This window comes from Phaethon aethereus, assembly GCF_964289735.1.
Source record: "Phaethon aethereus genome assembly, chromosome: 3".
NCBI classification, from domain to species: Eukaryota; Metazoa; Chordata; class Aves; order Phaethontiformes; family Phaethontidae; genus Phaethon; species Phaethon aethereus.
The window spans coordinates 66,253,343-66,276,639 of NC_138576.1; the positions used below are offsets into that span (position 1 = coordinate 66,253,343).

The window sequence follows — 23,297 nt, forward strand, 5'->3', positions numbered from 1 at the left end:
AAACTGAAGGGCGTCTTTCAGGCACTGTACCAGTGGCAACTGGGACATCCAAGTCTCCCTGCCCAGAACTGGGCTTCCACTGGTGTCAGTGGGAACCCTGCATGTGACCCATCTGCAAAGCCCAGCTCCTAAACTAGTAAAAAGCTCTCCCCAGTGCCCAAGGAAGCCTGGTGCCTCACTCTAAGTGACTTCCACTGGGAGTTGGGCATTTGGCTCCTTGCCCAGTACACTGAAATTCTGCTCTGCTTATACTGTAGATCATTGTACTTGCATAATTGCATTCAATCCACAGATAAGTCTTTTGTCATGAGCAGTTTTATTTTTAGGGCTTTTATCTGTATACTCTTTGTGTTGCAAAAAGAAAGGAAGTAATTGGATTGCAACCACTCCAGCTGGCTGAGAAAATGTGGAGGGAAGAGCAGGGGGAAGAACCTGAGTTACCAAAGGTATGACTCTCCCAATAGAGGGCCAAGCTGCAAATAATGGGACAGAATCAAAGCCAAATACCCTGCACTAGCCAGAAGCAGTGGGAGCAAACCCTTCACAAGTGGCGGCAGTGCCCAGATTGCAGTCTGACTCACCAAGCTGCTTACTTAAAATGCTTCTTTTCAGCAACGCCTAAAATGGAAGCGTAATAGCATAAAACACCTCCTGATCAGAGCCAATGAATCTGAGGGAGGGGAAGTAATTGAAAAGACTGCCATCCAAGCTGTCTGCCCTCCCCCACCCCCATGGAAGCTACTAAACCTTTAGTAGAATCACACAGAATCACAGAATCATTAAGGTTGGAAAAGACCTTTAAGATCATCAAGTCCAACCAACCCAACACCACCATGCCCTGAAATGCCACGTCTACACATTGTTTGAACAATTCCAGTGATGGTGACTCCACCACCTCCCTGGGCAGCCTGTTCCAATGTTTGACCACTCTCTCAGTAAAGAAATTTTTCCTGATATCCAATCTAAACCTCCCCTGGTGCAACTTGAGGCCATTTCCTCTCATTCTGTCACTAGTAGAGTTGCAGGAGGAAGCAAGTATCAACTCCTTGGCTGACAATTCACAGCCCCATAGATTATCTTAAACCACCATCTTGTCTTAAACCATCCTACCATACTGTGAACTGCAACCTGAGGACCAGGCACAAGTTTTGTTTTTCCTAACTCTGCTACGCTGCTGGTAATCTCCAGCACAGCAATCCTGTAGGCACCTGATGTAAACAGCTGTAACTCAGCAAGACATACCAGAGGCCACCCGGGGCCCCATCAGGTTTGGCAGAAAAACACTACTTTACACAGGAGCTATAACATAAGGGTTATTTTGCTCCCCCGTACACACTACCATTCTCACCTGATTGTTATTACTGTAACAATTTACCCCAAACACCAGTAATTCGCTTGAATGACAAAATCATGTATTTCATTGCCCATCCCAAATTTTGTCAAACTTCTGTTTCTCTAAAGAGCCATTTAACATTTAGGTTTTTAACCGACTGTGATAAAGTCACATAAATCTTTCTCTTGGGAAAAGTAAACTGAGTTTTGCAGCATTTCACTGTGGACATGTTTTCCAGGCCTCTGAGTATTTTTGCTATTCTTTTGTGAACCACAAGTGGTGTCTGTATTTCCTATGGAAACAGAGAACCGATTTCAAGAGGTGAACCTACTGCGATTTGCCACCCATCCCCCCATTTTTTCTTTCAGAGCTACCTTCAGTGACTGCAAAGACTCCGCGTTTGTGTCACAGTAGAGGATAATGTTGTTAGCCATGCTGAAGCTCTCCCTGACTCCCAGGTGGTAGAACAGGGAAGGCTGACGGAAGGCATCGCTCATCTCTACAACAGCAATATCTGCAGAAAGAAATGAAAAAATTATTGTCATTGCCACACATTTCTGACAGTCAAATACTTCTAGGCCATGTCTCTTCACACAATTGGCTTTGATAAGACCAGATTTCAAGTAGGAAACAAGAGATCTATAGGGATTTCCCCATTTTAGCTGTTAGGTCTGAATTCTGAATATAGTCAGCAGGATGTGGTTTCATTTTTTTCTTTCTTCCTCCCCCCTTTTTTTCTTTAAATGAGACCTTCACTTCCTCAGGTAAAAAGGGGAAAAGCATCACTAACCAAGAAAAGGCAAAAAGTTCATTTTGTGCCTTGAAGACTAAAATCTGTTTGTTTAATCTATTTGTGATGATTGATGACCTTTATGAAAAAAAGAAAAAAATACATTTGATGTGTTTTTTCACCCTCTGTGCAAGTTGCAATAAAAATTCATGCAATGTATGTACATCGCTGCAGAACATACTGTATAGATTCTGTATTAGAACTTTGGAAGAAAAGAGCTGTAAATTGAAAGGCAGGCAAAAGTGAAGTTCCAGTATAAATTGCCATTCAATTTTGATTGAATATAGATTTGATTCATATAGAAAGACTAGAGAGGAAAGGACAAGGTACAGCAGAAGAGGAGAGAATGAGTATGTAAAGCCATAGAAACCCCCATGTAAGTAAGAACTTTATTGTGCAGAGAGTTCTGTTCATTGTAAATTTTACCTGCATGAATAAAATTAAGCATGTGCACAAATGCTTACAGCAAAAGGAACGTAGTCCACAATTTCTCTTAAAATGTGTGTTTCACTTGTCCAGATTCACACCAATGTAAAACAAGGTAATTACAAAGCATCAGCAGAAATAGTTAAGGCTTCTATTATAACAGGCAGCATATTTCCACTGCAAAAGTCTTGTGAGATCAAGAGAGCAAAACAAGAAAACTGACTCATCTCCACCTCTCCTGCAAACACCCTTCTGTCTCTTCATCCAGTTCAGGGTTTTTTTGTCTTTCAGAAGGTTTTGGTTTTCACTTTTTTTTTTCCTTCAGAGAAATGTACTTCTGTTAAGAGTAGAACAAAAAAAAGCAGCCTGGTTTCCAGTGTCTCTCCCTGCTTACCCCTTCCTGTGGATGCTTTCATGACAGAAAAGACAGCTAGCAAGACAAGCTCTGTAGGCAAAAAGCTTACATACCCTCAAGTTTCTCTATTCTGATTGATCTAATAAGAGATTCTACCTCCAACCACAACTTTTCACCTTGCCTATTAACTTAGATCAAAATTGTAATGACAACATTCAATAAAAGCCAAGCTTTGTGGCCATGCTCTCAACTGCAAACACGGTAAGGGTGTCTCTCCAACTTGTTGAAAAGCAACATTTTTGAGACATTACTCTTCAGGTGTACTTTAGCATAACTTGCCTACAGGCTTAGAAATTATGAAAAAGCTGAAGAAAGGATAGGTACCCACAGGGGCATGAACAGACAACATTTGCCTATACAAGCTTAGGCTCTTCAAGAAACAAGATTCAAAGAGAGGAGACTAACATGGTATAAAAAAGGGGAATTTTTTCCCCTCAAAAATCTAATGTTAAATTATGTTTTCTTAAAGTTCCATAAGAATCTTCCTCTGTCCAATTTCACATAAATATTTGCTGCGTGGATTCCATCAAATACATTTTATTGAAGTAAAAAAGGCAGTGCATTCCTAAAGCCATACATAAGCTGACTTTCATTAATTTTAGGAAACTGAGGCATTACAAAAGCCAAACAAGAATGACAATATTGCTACTATATTTTGTTTGGGTGAGATTAGGGTCTATTTGTTTATTTTCCCTAGGAAGTTGCCATAAGTTCTATTTTTAACTACTCTTATTCATATAAAAGTTTAATCTTGAGCAACTGGAAGTCTGTGGGACATTTCTGTTACACCAAGCAGGAGGAAAATTTGCACAATTTGCCATGGCTTAATTCTCAAATTTGCAAGATAACATTCTCTCACTGAAGTTGCAAAACTAAGATTACAAGAGAAATATCATTTAAAAAAGAAAAATAAAGTGATAATGCCTGATCAAGGTCAGAATACAGAAAATACTTGAGAAATCCTATGTTAAAATGGCAAGTTCCCAGGACCATGAAGAAGAAAAGAATAACTGTTAACAAAAAATTAAAAATGTGTGTGTGTATATATATATACACATGTATATTACTGTCAAGATCAGCTGGCCAAATCCATTTAACTCAATCTGGCCCAGGGGCACACTCTAAGAAATATTCTTGGGTCCTGTCCTGTCCCTATCATAGCAATACAAAAAAACCATACAAAAGCCTTGAGTTACTTAAAAAGAGGAGGGAAGGACCATGAGAATAAGGCAACATTTATAAGAAAAATTACACTAAGATACTTGAATAAACTCTGTTGTGATACTTGTATTTCTTATGCAATTAAAGAGGATCTCTTTCCTTTACGTGTTAAGACTTCTGTGAGATCCAGATCTTGTGGATCATGTCATTTGATAAAGCAGTATCTTCTTTAGAATAGGTCCAACTTCTGTGAAGTTTTCCTTCTTGCTCTAGCAGTTATGTATTTTAATATGAAGTTGTCATTCATGACAAAGAGATCAGATTTCTAAAGTTCAGGTTAGCCCTCAGGGCTGGTATCACAAGTTTCCAAGGGGAACAGCCCAGTTCTTACCTGCAATTCCAACAAGCCACAAAAAGTGTGTGCACTTTCGGAACCTGGTGCCTAACCAACAAAAAAAACTATACCCTAAACCAGCTCTTCTGACAGACCCATTTCTGACTACCTTCTTTGACAACATCAGGCGGGAAACTCCTCTGATCAAAGAAGGATCAGTGTATGGAGCACTGGTCATAAGTTCAGAAGTCAAATGCAAAGCAGCAAATGGAAGCTCATTTTAAAAAAGGGTAGTGGTTATGATTCCTATAAAGCGCCTGAAATGTACTGTCAAGTGCACCATAAAGCAGCTAAATATTATATTCGGTTACATAAAGTATGATTAGAAATTTAGCAAAGCTGAGCAAGACTGATGGTTTTCAAGACAGATTAAGTCAAGTAAGCATACCTCAAAATTCTCACTAGTTGGGAAGAGCCAGGATTTAGCTAAACCCAGAAAAACTGTTTGGTCATCAATACATAAACTGCATATACTTATCATTACGACGTAAGTCTCATAATAAAACTTACAGGAAATTATTATGCCTTGCGAGTTTATGAGCAATAAAAGTCTAGCCATAACCTCCTCTCCCATCTCCTTAAACAAGCGGCATGCCTACCCACGCCTGAAGCATAACATAAGCGTGAGACCAGAGCTTAGCTGGTAGCAGAAGCAGCATAAAGGCAGCAAGAAGGCAGTTCAGTAAGCTCTTGGTGTTCATTTCCTAAACCACCCGGAGCTCCACCTGCCTGCTGACAGCAACCAAGCCGCCCGTGATGAAGCTGCCTACCTGCACATCAACTGGGTAACACATTGAGCTGCAGAGATAGCAACAACCACACCGCAGTCACACGCTATGTTATTAGGTTAACTAACTTCTATGCCAACGATCGCTTGGAACACACCGCCACATGTTCAAGAGAACAAAACACCATGACGCTGGGAATCGGCTGCTTGTTATCTTGGGAAACCAGATTCATGTGACGGAGCTGGAGGCAGTCGACCTGACCCTTCTCGCCGGAGAAGCAGGGGAAAAGGACACATCTCTGTGAGGCTTGGCATACATTACAACTGTGTTATCAACCAATTCATACCTGCAGTGTAAATCCTCTTACCTCTTTTTAAGCCATCTGTGCAAAGACTGAGAACTTCACATATAAAATCTCTACTAATTAACATTTCTTAAGAAATGGTAAAAACTTAAGATTATACACAATAACATGGTCAAGAAGGGTAAATGTCCACTAATGGAAATAAAGCCCTTTGCTCTTGGCTATTAGCAATGCCTTTAGTCACCAAGAAGGCAACAAATGAAATACAGTGGTCAAAGTTCATCTCCTACTCGTTGTTTAAAATATAACAGGGCAGAGAAGCATGTTTAAGCAAATGCTCTGAGATATCATACATGTACAACCTACTTTTTGATACTACCTGCTTACTACAGTGCTGCCAGGAAAAATAACAAATACAAACAGAGCAGCTATAAAACTAATGAATGTTTATGTTTGCTATTATCATCTGATTCATTGGAATTAAATACATGGCCATTGCCTTACATTCATTGTCCCAAAATTAATCAGGGCAAAAGGAAAGCTGATAATGGCAACTTCTGAGACAGACTAATATTTAGGGTTCTTTTCCACTTGGGGGTTAAATGACACAATAAGATACTGTTCTGACAGAGCTATAGGAAGAAAAGGGCTTGCGACGAAATTTATTTCAGTGCAAGTCTGAACACTAAGCGTTTTTCATACTGCAGTAGCAGCTCTCCATTCAGCATTAGAGCAACAGTTTCGACAAGCCATGATGATTGGCTTACTATTGGGTAAGCTTTCAGAAACAAGCAAACGACATCCTTATCTACTTCAGCTTCTTCATGGTTCTCTATGCTTGGCATGGATATCTCCCTCTTTACCCATAGACTGCCTGCATGAGGTAAGAAACCTGCTTTGGAAATCCCGGCACCACGTCAGTACAGCTCGGTATTTCTAGTTCAACCGTGCAAACCACAGCGTCACTGACTTGTCAGCACCACTGGAATCAGACATTTCCTGTCCAGAGTGTCTCGTACGTCTCCAAGACCGGAAACAATTGATGGGAGCCACTGGAGTGAGAACACCTAAACACAGGGGAATGGCTGACCTCCCAGGAAACCCATCCAGCCGAGCCAGTCTGTTGGGAGAGGCTAGCCAGAACTTTATAAAAGGTGCCTGAGGCTTGGGTATGGTGAAGGAAAAGCAGGTAATGACCGTATAAGCTATTTAAGTAAGCCATATACTAGAGGAAAAGCACAGTACTTGTAGAAGCTCCAACTGATGTGCAAAGCATATTCAAGGGCACTTAGTAAACCTTAGTAATAGTAATCGTGGCTCAAGCAGTCTCATTTTTATGAAGTGGAAGCAGAGATCCTGCATCACTGAAGTACAAACCAGAGCCAGTCCTGCAATCTACTCAAAGGGGAATTTCTGAGCACACATTCCCAGCAGTCTGGCGGGTTTCCCTTTCTGGATGCTGCGTAGAACAAAGTAGAGAGAGAAGCAATTAGAGCACCCAATACTTAGCCAAACAGCAAAAAGAGACCTTTAAATACAATAGTACTATGTTGCCCTCACACTGGTATTAAGCCCACAGCTTCCCGAATAGCTAAATGGAATCGAACTTCTCTTGAATTTCAAAGTCAACTTCTACACCTAGACTCCTAAGCAAAAAGTATGATTTCACTTCAGATAAACTCTTCGAAGAGATAGCTGTTACTGTTAGGGGTGGTCCTGACCCTCTCCCACATGTTTGTGTCATATCTAGTGTGGTTAATACCCAGGGAGATAACTGAGTAAGTGTATCTGTCCACTTGGAGGGGTGAGGTGAGTGCGCAGGATCAGTTGCCTCCTGGATCGGTTAGGCGATCTCAATTTCCACCCACACAATCACTAGGTCCTATACAAAGAAGGCACCAGACACCACAATATCTGCAGGGATGCAGCTGAATACCTCCCCACTTCTGCTTAAGACTGAGAGTCAGGTATTGTTCCAGTGCATAAGGGAATTTTATCCTCCTTACGGACATGGATGCAACATCCACTTGTTCAAGAACTCCAGATCATCATCACAAGAGTTCCTTGAGGCACAACACAGAAAAATAAACAAACATACATGCACACATCCCAATCCACCTCATTACAGATACAAATTAAGCATCTAAATCATACTGACAGACTCTGTATGTGACAATTTATACCTCTTGGAATCCGCTCAATAATAAATTGGCTAATCACTTAAAAAGCAATCTTCCTTCTTTTTAAAACATTGATAGTTGCTGATTTCTTGATAGATAAGGTAAGAAAGAAGAACTACTTAAGCTAAAGTATGACAGTGTGGCACAAAAGCAAATATAAGCTGCCCTTGTATAAATTTAAACCAGAAGTCACAAGAAAGTTCAGAACCCACAAATCCCAGTGCTGTGGAGCACCTCCCCAAACATTTAACTGATCGGTGGTGCTTGCTCTGCTGTCACACGAGAGCACTGCAAAACTTGCGCTCTCTCCCACAATGCATCAAAATGCTGCTTAGAAAAACTCTGCAAATTGACTCCTGCCAACTTTTATAGCTAATTGGCTTTGATTATTCTCATAAAAGCAAGTATAAGACTTCACCAAGCAGAATCATCCAGACAACGAGCAGAGAAAAAACAACTGATTTTTTTTTTTTTTTTTTTTTTTTTACAACAACAGTATCCTAGACTGAAAGCCTCCGAGTGAAACCCTGGCCTTGTTGACTGCACTACGCTTCAAGAACATGAAGGGAAAAGAACCTCTTGCTTCTGTAATCGAAGGCAGATGGGAGCAAAGCAGAGAGTACTTACTGGAATAAAACAGCAGAAGCTGGCAGCTAACTGGTAACACAAAGAAAGTTCATACAGATGTTAGAAAAGGAATGGGGGGGAAATGTAAATGGCAAACATCAAAGGGGAGTGTAGGAATTAACACAGCAAATTACATGGCAAAATCTGACTATATCAATGATCTGAAGACAACTAGAACAATACAGAAAAGCTTTCTGCTGAAGGGGAAAAAAAAAAAAGAAGAAAGCTTGAGATTCAAAAAATCCACTCTCTCTTGGCCCAAGACAAAGGACTGTGATGTTATCACATGATTCCAACTGCCAACATTGGGGAAAAAAAAAACCTCTCAGCTTGGTGCATGTGGGAGGAACTCAGGATTAGGCAAGAATAAAAGATGACAAGCAAACAAAGAGCCATTTATTTAAAAATAACCTCAATACTTTCAGGCTCGCTGCATCTGTATCAATCCCAGTGAAACAGGCTCCCTAATGCCAAGAACACCAAATACTAAATACTATCTCAACTCCAAACTTTGCCTCAGAAAAAATACTCAGAGCTCAAGGTGGTAACTAGTGAGGCTCAGCTGAAGGCTTGTGCACATTGCAGGGCTAGTAAGTGTTAGGACCTGTACCAAATATTAACATGTTTTTAAACAATCTACAAACACAACAGCAGAAAAAGTCAAAGAAAACAACGCAAGCTGTAGCAACTCAGTACTTCTACATGTGTGATGGTATCTGTGTGATTATTTTGGTTTATGTTTTCAAGTTACACATCTTTAAGACATGAGATGGAGGAGTGATTATTTATTCACTGGAGAAGTGACTGGGACAACCCAAGAAGAAAGTACTTGTGGGACAGGCGTGCCAACAGCAGAGCTCAGAGAAGAGAGGAGAGTCCTACAAAAAGCAAACAGCCAGGCCTCAGAGGTGATGGAAATATTTCCTTAAAGTCTAAAGGAACTGTAGAGAGTTTGCTACAGCTCCAAAGGTGTAGAGTTCATTAAAATCAAGGCAAGAAACAATAACCCACCTCAAGGACAGAACAGGCAGGAGGAAAGTTGATCAAAAGTTCTTATTTCTGTTTATTCTGTTCTGTTTATTTCTGTCTTAGTGTCCTTAAGTTTTCCCCACTGAAGTATGCTAATTTTTAGTCTAATAAAATCTGACTATTTTCATTTATAACATGATTATATATTGCACTTCTTTGAGCAGCTCACTGTGACAGAATATCTAGGCAGATTCACCTCCAAGCTTCAAAAACCAACTCTGGGCTTCATCGTAGCAGCAAGAGGGATCAGACCAAAGCTCTGTTTAGCTCAGTATCTCCCCTCTGCCAGAAGCCAGCAGTCAGTGTTGCAGAGATTGTAAGAATGGGGCAAGTAAAGACTGACCTTTCTCAGTTACCAATCCAGAGACAATTTTCAGAAAACTCTTCAGCTACCTAGAAAGCTTAATAGCAACAACTAATGTAGTGCTTTATATATTGGGTGAATAATTAGAGCTGCTTTTCTTTCATATATGTTACTTTGCATTCACTATCACTGAACTTCAGCTGCCCTTTACCTGCCCATTTGCCTGGTACCATAAGACTTTCTGCAATTCTTTACAGCCTATTCTTTGTAGTTTTGACTAGCTTGCACATCAGCAAACATTGCCATCAGACTGTTCACCAGCAGGAAGTTTCCAGATCAGCCATGAATCCTTTGAAAAGCCCAATTCAAAAAGAAAGCACAGAGCAATCCTTTCACCAGCAGATTTTTCTGCTGGCAACCTTGCTTCATTGCAAAACTGATCTTCTGTTCCATGCCTTTAAGAACCTATTCATCTGGAAGGAGTAAAAATGCCATCTCAAGTCATTTTGTCTCTTAGAGAGTCTTTGGTAAGGTATCCCATCAAAAGCTTTTTGACATCCCAATATACTGTCTTAAATGGATCACCCTTAAGTAGTCTCACAAAAAAAGTGTGATTTCCCTCTACAAAAAAGCCACGTCAACTCTTCCCTACTGCCAGATTTTATCCATGTGTTTATGCAATATATTCTTCATTTGTATTTTCAGCCCATTTGTCCTATTGGTATCACATTATCACCTCCCTTTCCTATGCTGCCAACATCAACTAAAGTCGGAAGTCACACACCACAATTAACAGCTCAGCTTGTTTTGTTGGAGCTCCTTGAGAGCTTTTGAGTCATCATCACATAGCTCCTACGAGTTGTTACTGTTCATTTTAAAATCTCTTCTCCCGGCAATTTAAATCTGAAGCAAGTCCTCAGCCTCATCCCTTTAAAGAAAGTCTTTCTTAAGATCATAGCAGGAAAGCTGTGTATTTCTCAAGTCCTCCTTTTCCATCTTGACTGCACAGGATCCCTACCTTGCTCCTTGCTGGTGAAGCATTCAAGTATGGGTTTTTTTGGTAGTCTGGCTTCAACACATATTGGTCAAACTATTTTGGAAACAGTCTTACTAAGGCTTACATTTATTTTGCCATAGTTCATGTTTTTTTTAATTTGTTTCCTCATCTGGACAAAAGTTCTCCTTTCAAAGGGCATCATTCCATTCCTTCATTCTCTTGGCAATGCCACCTTCTGTGGGCTACTTTAAAGTTTCTTCTAAGTAGCACGCATTTTCTGGAAGCGGTGTTCCTTAAGATGTCTTCAAGCTATCTGAAAGCTTTTCCTCCTACTCCTTTCAATTTCTTGTTAAGAAGCTTGCTCATTTTTAGAGGTTCTAGTAGAAATGTGATCTGCACCAAGTCAAACTAAAAGGCTGAGACAGACTGAGGCAGCGTGTGTACACCATTCTGAAGAAGGTCAGAGCCATGCCCATTAAACTGTTGAAAAAAAATCCAGAAGTGTTTCTAATCCAAAGACATAGAGTTACTTCTTACAACATTATTTTCAAGTCATGAGAGTTAACATTTCCCAATACAGTGATACCAAAAATGGTTTAAACATAGAAGGTTGATGAGCAGCGAGCACAGACTGAAAAATAAATACATGGTTTTTAAAGAATATGATGAACAGCAGCTGGAATGTCTGTACAAAATGGGGATCTGCCCAGGCTTCTGAAAATTTGGAAGCAGAAGTATTCTGAGAGATGTAAACAAACACATTTGTTAAATGTCTTCACTTAGGTCAAGAAAACATTTCTATCCTATGAAGAAAATATCTCTCATAAATAATACAGTATTTGAGAATTCTAAGCCCCAGGTCTCATCATAACAAAAGGTACAAAATACATCTACCATCCCTGGTTCGCACCACCCTCTCCAAAAAAATCCCTGCACTGTAGCATTTTCACTGCTGTGTCCAGTGTTCTCCCAGGAACAGAAAGACAGTGAGAAAACTAAATGCCCACAGGCTTAGGAGTCTCATGTGCAGTGTTTTCCGATAGAAAACGCCATCATCTCCTGAGAAGCACACAGATCTTTATTCATTAGGCTTGCTCCAGAAAGGAGTACATTCTTAGTAGCTCTGCTGCTCTGCTGCTTCTCATAACAATCAATGTATGAGAAGTCTCATCTGAAGTATCTGATCGTAACTATTAAGCTGGCTGAAACTTAAGACTGGATCCAGGACTCAGGAATTTAAACTGCTCACTCCTACTTTTTGCAGTTTGCTCTTGAACATTTTAAGATAAACTCCAAGTTCTGTAAAAACAATACAAGTTTTCCTTATAGGATGAGAGTATTTACCCATGATTCGCTGTCAAACTGCAGCGCAATATCACAAAGGACTGTGCAAAGTCATACTTGCATTCCTGACTTGTATGTCAATACAGCTAGAATCTGTCTATGGCATCTATTTGGGAAGCACGCTGAAGGACAGGAGGGTAACTTGTTCTGAAGTGAGACTGACAACATTCAGTAAACTTGACTATTTATTATCCCCTATGCTTAGGGGAGCTGAAATAAAATGTAAAACTGTCTAGACAGCGTACAGGAAATAAATAATTTAAAAATATATACTTTGCACATACTAGCAGTCACAGAATGAATGAGCCAGCACTGTAGGCTACTGCAAAATAAAACCACATTCTGTTCTGTGTGAAGAGGAGTTTCATGAGAAACACAAGACATCATTATCCTCTTCTACCTGGCAATCAAAAGGCATCAAATGAAATACTGTGTGCAATCTGGGGCATAACTGAAGGAGGAAAGTCAAGCTGGCAAAGTATCCAGAAGAAAGGAACAAAACATGAGAATGATAAGAGATTTAAAGACACATGATTAAGGAGAAATGACTGAACTCGCTAGAGTTGTTTCATCTACAAGAAAAAAGAAGTTATTGCCAGTCATGTCATATGATAACTCCTCACTGCATAAAAAGTTGCTGCCAAGCAGAAAAGCAACTAAATATCCCTGTGTTTGGGAATGATAAAAGAACAATAGGACTAAATGTAAATTCATTTCAAATTAAAACATAGAACAACATTGTAGGGTTTTTTTTAAACATCTCTTAGTATACATTTGCTTCTAAAGTAAAGGAGATTTAGAACAGATTTGGGGGAAAACCAGTCTATCTTTAAAGGCAGCTGTGCACACACAGGGTTTAGAGGAGGTTGAAGACTCCTTGCTAGTGGAAATTTCCAGTAACAGATTGGATTCCTCATGGTGGGGTGGGGGCTTTAATACCTGATCCATCCCTGGAGTTCAAAGTGCATTAGCAACTCCACTGACTCCCTGCCAACCCTACGTTCTTCTATGATTTGCATTGTCCCTTCTGTATTTGCAAACCAATGTATTCTCATTTCACAAAAATCATACTGCATTGCTGCTTCTGACTTCACATGATTAGGACGCTAACTCTAACTTTTCTTCATGTTTAAAATGCATTCATAACAATTTAATGATGCTTAAATCAAATAAAATGGGAATACTTTTATGCAAATGTCTACACTGCAGGTATTCCAAACAGTGTGTACACGCAGGTCTGACCTAGTACATTTTGATTATATATCAGAGGAGCTTTCATGAAACAGAGAAATTAATATTTACAGTAAAGCAGCAAACACCTCCAGAAGCCTAAGACCTCATTTTATTTACTCTTTACAAGAAAATGCTCTTATCTGGATTGGATGGATGAAATCAGGTAGAGAACCTCCCTTTCAAATTTCTGTGAAATGAGAAGACAAAATGGAAAATTGGCTCAGACCATGCTCAACCGCACTGCAATTAGTTTCAGCACAGAAAGAAAATGGTACAAAAGTAAAACAAGATGTCCCATGGAAAGCGCTCCTTTTACTCCAGCACGTTCTAGATCTCCCCGATGTACTTTCAGTGTTTTTGCACAAATGAGGGGTTGCATAATATGCACACACACACACACACCTCCCAAGCAAAAGAATTTCCACAGGCACCTTCTACAAAAACTTCATGTGTCTGAGTTACAGAACAGTTACACTCTAGGAGGTGTAATGAAGGATGCTGCCCTCAGAAGTACTCCATATTAACCAAACTTTCTTCCACTTAACTCGAAAGTAGTTACTGAAGGACAAAGTAACTTAAGTTACTGATAAGAACTTTTAAAAACAAACAACCCCCTTCCCACTGGCAGAAAACTGTTCTGGGGCAAAATACCCAGAGATTTACTGCCATTCAGAGAGCCACGATTCGTTTGTATCCTTTACTAACAGCTACACCAACAGAAATCTTTTTTCACTGCTTTTATCCACCTCCAACACGCCTGTAGATACAGGCATCACTTTAACCAAAAAAACATAGTTGTCAGAAACTGGACTGTGAAAAGTGTGTGCTAAAGCATCCCTAGGAATACCTCCACTATTACAGAGCCTAGTCACCAAGAGGAAATCAACCTAAGATGAGCTTAATTTCACTGGAACTCGGATTGCCTCAAGTACCTACAAGGTCCCCGCACGTCCTAGGGATGTCCTCTCGGATACACTCATTAGCGGATCCTAGTCCCCCTCCTCCCAATTCTGTTGTACAGGTCTCAATTCCAGGCTGCTGGAATTCATGCTTCAGAAAACATGAGCTTAAAACACTGAATTCCCTGGCTTCGCTTTGAAGGTGACCCACAAATTAAAGATGCAGAGTTACTGCCAGAGAAAAGTATCCTGACAGGAGAGCTCCTGGAGCTCCGCTGTGATGAAGCTAAGGAGGCCAGCCAGGTGGCTGTGGAACAGTGCACAGAAAACACATCCTAAAGCCAATCTGGCACTACACTATGGATGGTTTTCCTGCTACTTCAGATGCCAGGCTGATGTCAGATCCTCACCCAATGTAAACCGGTGTGCTTCTGTGAATCAGGTTATATTAGCTGATGATCTGTCCCCATCTGACATTAAATAGGTCAGCCTTGTTCATCATCATCATTGCATCTACTTCTGAAAAACATTTACAATTTGTCTAGCAAATTAGTTAGAAAATTTACATCAACTGTCAATGAACTGTGTCAGTTTGGCCTTAAGTCAGATTAAAAAGTCCACCTAGTCCTATATCTTATCTCTATCACTGCCAACAGCAGTTACTAGGGGAAAGAAAGAAACAGAGCAACTGCAGAGCTACCTGGTACATCCATAAAGCTTCTGGAAATTCAACACCCTGAAGAGCTCCCGAGTCATTTCATGTGATCACCACTCACAAAATAGGTCTCAGCAAACTCATCCCTCACGAATTTTAGTCCTTTTGAGGACTATTTAACTATGTCCTTGTATGGAAATGTGCTTCCTCTAGCTTCTTCTAAAGTTGTTTGCAGATAAGAGCTAGAAGGCCAAAAATGAGTAATTTTTCCTTAATCATTCTTTCCTTCCCATTCCTGATTTTAAATTATGTCACCTTTCCCTTTGTTTTCCTTCTGAAGAGACCTATCTATTCAGCCTCCATCTGCATGGGAACAACTCCATGAATGCTTCTGACAAACCTTTTTTCCCCTTGTCTGTGTCCTCCACCAAGTTACAAATTCCATTTTTGAAATGAGATGAGCAGAGATGCATGCAATAATAAAAGTATGACACAACAGATTTATACAGCAAGAGACTTTTCTGGTTTTTCCTCTATTTCTTTCCTAGTAACTCCTGACATTTTTATTTTTTTATTACTTCCATGAGGTTTTCAGAAATTTATTCCCAATAGCTCTAACCACCGTTAGGCATCCTAATAGATCAGAAAATAAGCACGCCCAGCAGCATTTAGTCCTTTTGTGTTTCTGTCTATTCATTTGCCTTTAAAATCAGTCTAGTGACCACAATGACCAGTATTTCTCAAAATAAACCCACATAAACACTAGCTTATCAATTGCTTCATTGTGCACAGGTTTACAGGTAGGAAAGCATGTTCTTCCCCTACAGGCACAACATTATATTCACCATCGCTAGCACATGAATTTATTATGATTTATTGTCTACGTGCAATGTCCTAAATAGTCATTGTTTAAATTCAAAAGATTACTTCTAATTTTTCCTACTCATCTACACCTTACAAAGCCTATTTATATCCCACTTTTAAGAAATCCTTGAAAAACATAAAGATATACCAGTCTCTGCTCCCAAAACTCATATACTTTACTCATTTCCATCTCTTTCTTTCCAAAAATAAAAATAAGAAAAGAGAAACCACCACTTTCATTCAGCAACAAAGGCAAGCTACAGAGCTACAGTTAAGCTGCTTTTTGCACTTCATGCTAGTGCAAAGGCTTCACAAGTCAAACATGATTTGAAAGCAGGTAGGACAATCCTCCCAGGGTTTCGTCACACCTTATTGATCCATAAGTCGTAAGCATGAGTTTTGCATGCAGCCCTCCTTGCAATTTAGCAGGGAAAAATTCAAATCCTTTGTACCACCTGTAGCACTCTGCCACACAAATCCATTTACTTCTGTAAACACAGGGAAAGTGCAGAGTAAACACCACAGGCCTGATTAAACTTCATTCGAAAGATCCCCTGGGCTCCACGAAAAACACTGCATAAAAGTATCTACTTCACACAAAGTAAATTCTCGATTTTAAAGATGAGAGTATAGTTTGGAGTATTCAGAAATTAAAGAACCAACCCTCCATCAGAACCTGACACATGTCACTAACACGGCACATGGCACTATTACTTACTTCAATCGCCACAATTCACAAAATATCTAGCGGGAGTCAACGTCTGGCTTTGCAAAGTGCTCCACAGTGTAGGTTTAAGTAATCTTGCCCTGTGACACAAAAGCCTTGAATCCTTTTAAAAATTTAAAGAGCCTTGTTAGAAGTCAAGAAAGACGAATTTATCTCCAGCAGTAAGAAGCAAAGTTGCAGCTTTGTACACAGCTGCAGACATGCCAGTTTTATTACAATGCAAGTATTATTGCAAGAAAGTCTAGAATGGCTGTCCTTTTGTAAATCTCATCTCTCACTGGTTCCCGAGGACCGTAATTACAAAAGTTTTGGATAAAATAAAATGAAATGTAGCCCTCATCTAGGAAAAACTGGAAAACCTGTAATTTTGCGACTGTTAGGCTTACAAAATTTAAATTAATTTAGAAGACATGCTCGAAGGTGAAGTATACTAGTTTTTCCTGCAAGTTAGGATTCTGATCCAGCTTCTTGATTCATGCACACAGTGCATGATCACTTGGTGTTTGGAACTGGTGGCATAGCAGATTTATTAGAACAAGAACATTTAAGTGCAGACAGACACAGATTCATCCAGACTTTATTCAGCTTAAGTTCATCTCATCATAGATCAAGTTTGAAATTAATTTCAGAATTTGAGATGTGACTCTTTGCCTTAGCCAAGCGGAGCACAGATCCGCAGATCACATAGCTACCCCTCATGTTTCAAGGGTAAGAGTGGTGGAGTTAAGAGTATCTGTAAACGGGAGAGGAGGAGATACGTGCCTCATCCTTATTGAGGAGGACAAAACTTCACACCGGTTCCTCTACCAAAATTAACTCTCTGTGTGTGCACATAAGAAGTTACTTAGTATTTAAGTTCCTGAATTTTCACATTCAAACTTCCTGAGAAGTAACCATTAATTTGCAAGCTAATACAGAAAATACTATATGTCTAAAATTACTACTGCTTACACCGCCTGCCCAGCCGCACGAGTAACTGCGCTGTTGCATCCCACAACAGAAAACGGATATGACTCATCTGAGTTAAATTCTTAACGCTTGACATGACGGCTGCTAATTGCTGCAAAAGGAGATCAAGCAGGTCTGATAAGGAGGTCCGCATTTGGCTTTGTCAATGGTAACTCCAGGTGGCCTGCAACAGCTATGACTTCATTCTCACTCAATTCAGTTTTACAGCAAGAAGGATAGCCTTGGCTTACTGTTGCTTTGTCACCACAGGAATAGACAAATGCTCAAACTTTACTTCCAAAGGCAAACCACCTTTGCATATGATTCCAATACCAAAAGCTGCTTTTATTTCACCACAACACTGATTCAGAATTACTGCAGTACAACCTAATATCCAACCATGCTGTAGGTGTTTTTAAAACTTTTCTTCTGATTTGATGTTAAGGATCATAGATGTTCTTGACTTCTTAACAGAAATGAGTCATACCTAAATCACCAATGATTACAGCAGCAGCACATCTCATCTAGCAGGAAACTCACAAACTCAGGAAACCCAAGTTCTCTCCTCAGCTCTCAGTTCACTGCCGAACCTCAAGCAAGTCACTTCCCACTCTACCCCTCCGGTTTCACTATCCTTAAAACCATAAGCTTGCTCTTTATTCCCTCCATAAAGTGCTTTAGGATCTATAGATGAAATCCACAAGCAGACATGCTACCCACAAACAGGAATGGCCGGCATCATCATAGCTGGTAGAAGCGACTTCAACACAAAACACTTGAAACACGGAAAGTGTTGAATTTGATTCTGAAGTACTTATACAAGGACATTCACCAACCTAGCACAGTGCCAAACTCCATGTTTAGAAAAAACGTTATTGTTCCAGTAGCAGTTTTTGAAAGAGAACTAGCACCACAGCTACAAATGAGGTTATATGCTTTAAGTGTCTTGCATAGCATCATATTTTTGAGTAAAAACAAGGACCAAAAGAATAGGAACACAGTCAAACATTTTATTTAAGAAAACACACTACAAACTAATCTATCACCTAGATTTCTTGACGAATCACAGCAGACAGCAGAAACTCACACTAGCTAGACAACAACGGAACCAAGGAAATTATACTAGAAGAAGCTTATGACTTCCACAATTCCAACTGGCTACATTAATGGTCCAAGAGAAAGTTTGATGGCTGGCAGTAGTAGAGCAGAGTCAAAATGGTAGGAATGACCATTTGCCTATTGAACAAGTGATTTATTTAATCTTAGATTTCTATTCCTTCTGTGTTCTATGTACGGGTAGAAATGTTTTCATTCCAAATAATCTCTGGAATTCAATTAGTATTCCAAGTGGCCTGGTACCAATTAACTAAAATAACTCTGTATGCAAGATCTAACCGCAAGATTCAACATAGGCTTCAAGCTCCATTCAAGCTGAAGTGATGAACTGGCAAGATAACAGCCATTTATGCTAAAAATAGAATTCTTTTTTTCCTACAACAATACTGATGTGAATAGGAAAGCTACACAGATGCAAGTCTTTGAATATTTGCCAGCAAAATAGATATTTAGCTTTACACAAACTAAATAATCAACACAGCTGCTAAGAAATACATCTCGGTTTGCATTTGTACAGTATTAACACTTGAATTCTCATGCTTCGGACTATTCTTCAACTTCTAAAGAGGAGAAAGAGAATCATTTAGGATTAAGAAACATTAGAGACACTGTTAAAAAAAAAGTTACAACAGCCACCACCTACTCATACATTCATTTTGAGCAAAGTAACCACTCTTTCACTTTGCAGAATACTGAGATTTGTCAAAAAATACCTAGATACAAAGGCCAGCAGATTAAACCATGAAAACTAGGAACCAATTTTGCTGGCTTTGAACAAATCATTTAGAATAGCATGAGTCCAAATTAAGCTCCTCAAACTTCATTTGTTTCTTTCACAGTCAAGCTCCTCCATTTTCCACACTGAAGGCTTTTCAGTAAACTGCAGTAATGCAGAGCAGGTATATTATGCTGAAATTTATCACTGACATATAGCATCTCTTATCAAAACAGGAACTGAGAGGTGCTCTCTCAGTTATCCCTTACAGTTGGACTGAAAGTCCAAATGTACTAAAATGGAAAATAAAATCTTTCCATCATATTCAGTCATGGCTTTTTGTATGCTATGTGCAGATCCAAAGGAACCGATGATCCATGCTGGAAAAGACACGCAAATGCTGTACTTCCAATCTAGTTCTGTAAGGTGGGGTTTTTTTGAAAGATTTCTTTTCAACAGACAGCACTTATTAGCAGATTATTTACTCAGTGGCTACCAAGGCCTAAGACTTGCAATAGCTCCCCACTGCCCTTCATTCAATTTAAGTGCTCCAAGAAAGACTGTGATTTTGGAAGTTAAGATAGCTGCTGGAATTGTGCATTCACAGATGCAATACCTTTAACCCACCTCCCTGGATAGATACGGCACTGCAACTCCGCACGTCCTCAGCTGTCAGCGCGAGCTTTAAGTCCCTTCAAAGGAGCACACTTGTTACACCTAAAACTAGGAAACCAGTAAAGCAATGCTCATTGATTAAACATGCCCCAGACCCCACTTCTGCATGAGGACCAGGTGGCATGCAATGGCTTACACCCATCTTAAAATTCTCCCCGCCTCAGGTTCCTGCCTTCAGACTGGCCCCTGGGAAGGCTACTGAGATGGTACTATTGGCCCAGGCCAAAAGCAAAGCCAGAATTGATATCAACTTAGCAGTACAAGCAACTGAGCTCTGTTATCCATGAATGCTCTCATTTCCTAGCAGAGACGCAGTCACAAATTTCAATTTGAGTGGCAAAATCTTTGAACTTTCAGCTGATGAGATGCCCTGAGGTTTTTGTTCCGATCCAGAGCAAAACCCTAACAACATTTTCAGACCATCCTGTAAACTGAGAGTTTCTGAAAAACATCAGGCTGAGAGCACAAACAGCTGGCACAGCCAACATGAAATACACTCCCTAGTCACCCTTACCGGAAGAAGAAAGGATATGAGGCAACCCACAGTGAGACAGGATCAAGAATAACATGAAACCACACCTTTAGGCAACCTCAACTCAGGTTGCTACAGTCCTGCTTTTTCCAGTCTGTCCTCTGGAACGCATGCTGAGCCCTTACTCAACAGAAAGCTAACCAGAAAAAAATAAAGGAGTGAGTTAGCAATCAGGTCAGCTCCCTGACCTACCTCATCATGTAACTACCTGAACACTGAAAGCAACACCAGGGAGAAGTGTGTTAGTCCAGTTTTTCATCCACTTAAGATGCCATGGGACAACACATCAAAGGAATACAATACACTAAACTTTTCCAGCAGTCCTACTTACTAAGAGTAAGTGCATGCAAAAATGGATTTTATTACCTTCTTTCCCTACTTAGCAGTGCAGCTAGAGGGAGGCAGCAGTATACTCTTAGCAGGAGGCTATTTCTCTTGTCTAATATTGATATGTATATTGCATTGATTGCAACCTTACTTGTATTTATTCATTTAACAGCACTAAAGATTATTCAAAAATATGCCATCTCAACTAGACCTTTTAGTGTTGGAGGTCTGAGACAGTCCTACCGCAAAAGTACGGCTAGGAGTTACTACGGCAGTATCTCTAAATCAGTAGTTTCAATTCACGATAGGTAAGAAATAAGTAACTTCTATCATAGAATCACAGAATCTTTGGGTTGAAAGGGACCTTTAAAGGTCATCTAGTCCAACCCCCTGCAGTGAGCAGGGACAGCTTCAACTAGATCAGGTTGCTCAGAGCCCCGTCCAACCTGACCTGGAATGTCTCCAGGGATGGGGCATCTACCACCTCTCTGGGCAACCTGTGCCAGGGTTTCACCACCCTCACTGTGAAAAATTTCTTCCTTCTACCTAGTCTAAACCTACCCTCTTTTATTTTAAAACCATTCAAAACCATTATCCCTTGTCCTATCGCAACAGGCCCTGCTAAAAAGTCTGTCCCCATCTTTCTTCTAAGCCCCCTTGAAGTACTGGAAGGCTGCAAGAAGGTCTCTCTGGAGATTTCTCTCCTCCAGGCTGAACAGCCCCAACTCTCTCAGCCTGTCCTCACAGGAGAGGTGTTCCATCCCTCTGATCATTCTTGTGGCCCTCCTCTGGACCTGCTCCAACAGGTCCATGTCTCTCCTGTGCTGAGGGCCCCAGAGCTGGATGCAGGACTCCAGGATGGGGTCTCACCAGAGCAGAGCAGAGGGGCAGAATAACCTCCCTCAACCTGCTGGCCGTGCTGCTTTGGATGCAGCCCAGGATACGGTTGGCCTTCTGGGCTGCGAGCGCACATTGCCAGCTCATGTCCACCAGTACCCCCAAGTCCTTCTTGGCAGGGCTGCTCTCAATCCTTTCATCCCCCAGCCTGTACTGACACTGTGGGTTGCCCTGACCCATGTGCAGGACCCCGCACTTGGCCTTGTTGAACTTCACGAGGTTCACATGGGCCCATTCGTCAAGCTTGTCCAGGTCCCTCCAGATGGCATCCTGTCCCTCAGGCGTGTCAACTGCACCACTCAGCTTGGTGTCATCTGCAAACTTGCTGACGGTGCACTCGATCCCACTGTTTATGTCGTTGATGAAGATACTAGAGTACTGGTCCCAATAGGTACCCCAGAGGGACACTGCTGATCACTGATCTCCATCTGGACATTGAGCCATTGACCACCACCCTCCGGATGCAACCATCCACCCAATTCCTCATCCACCCAACAGTCCACCCATCAAATCCCTATCTCTCCAATTTAGGGAGAAGAATGTTGTGGAGGACCATGTCGAAGGCCTTACAGAAGTCCAGATAGATGACATCGGTGGCTCTTCCCTTGTCCACTGATGTGGTCACTCCATCATAGAAGGCAACTAGGTTGGTCAGGCAGCACTTGCCCTTGTGAAGCCATGCTGGCTGTCTTGAATCACCTCCCTGTCCTCCATGTGCCTTAGCACTTATGAACTGAATTAAATTCTGAAGACAGGCACCTGCCAGTGTGCAACCAGCCACAGTATAAACTGAAATCCATTAGGGCTTGGAAAGTCTGCCTACCAGGAAATTTTTCCACTGGAGCTACTATTAAAGTACTTGAATGGAGAAGAAATACAGATAAAATATCAGGTTGTCAACACAATGTTCATTCAAAGCAGAAGCATTTCTGGGACACTGCAGAAAACAGACCAAAATGCAAGCAGTCAAGCAACAAAAGGGACTGGAAGTTTTCCAGTTACACACCCATCTGGCAGGGTTTGCTACAGAAACCCTTGCTTTAGATTAGCCCATTTTCCTAGCATTTTTATTGCCTTTTGGCCTTCTTGCATCAGCTGGAAAAGGGAGATCATGGATCCTGGTGAGGGAATTACTGGCAAGTATCCTTATTTTCTTGCTTCTTTTGTGGAACATTTTTGAAATGCATACTGTTAGCACTTTCTCCATTTTCTTCAAAATTGTGAAATACACCCAAGCGTGTTGAGGTATTTAAACCAAGTTAAAACTTTTTCACACTTAATGACCTCCATGAACTTCTGTTGTCATTAAGCCTCAAAGAAATAAATGCAGAGTAAAGCTTCAATACAAGCTCTCTGAATGGCAGTTAAATCCAGCCCATATGACACTTAACTCATCTGCAAACAGAGAGTCCTACCACACACCCCGAGCCTGGTCCAGCAAAAAGCTGCTGGCACAGCTGGGCTGAGATGCATCATGGAGTCTCGACCCTGGACAGTGCTGCCTATATAGAGTCCAGCCTAAGAGAAGGCTTGTCCAGAACCCACCATCCACCACCCATCCCCAGCTCTAACCCAGGCCAGAGGGCTTCCTCCCTCATGCTGAGAGGCTCAGGAAGTACCTTCTCTTCAGTTACAGACCTGGACTCAGCAGTGCCATGTGAAGTTCAGACTTCACCA

At 40.8% G+C, this 23,297-nt stretch overlaps 1 protein-coding gene across 1 annotated transcript in view; it reads right to left on the reverse strand.

Annotated features, from left to right (window-relative positions):
* Positions 1–23,297, reverse strand: part of MAP3K5 (mitogen-activated protein kinase kinase kinase 5) — a gene marked incomplete at its 3' end in the record, with an annotated part of 116,923 nt that overhangs the window by 77,791 nt on the left and 15,835 nt on the right. Inside the window, exon 2 of the mRNA XM_081997847.1 lies at positions 1,708–1,847. Coding sequence (XP_081853973.1) covers positions 1,708–1,847 — 140 coding nt within the window. The remainder of the gene's footprint in view (positions 1–1,707; positions 1,848–23,297) is intronic.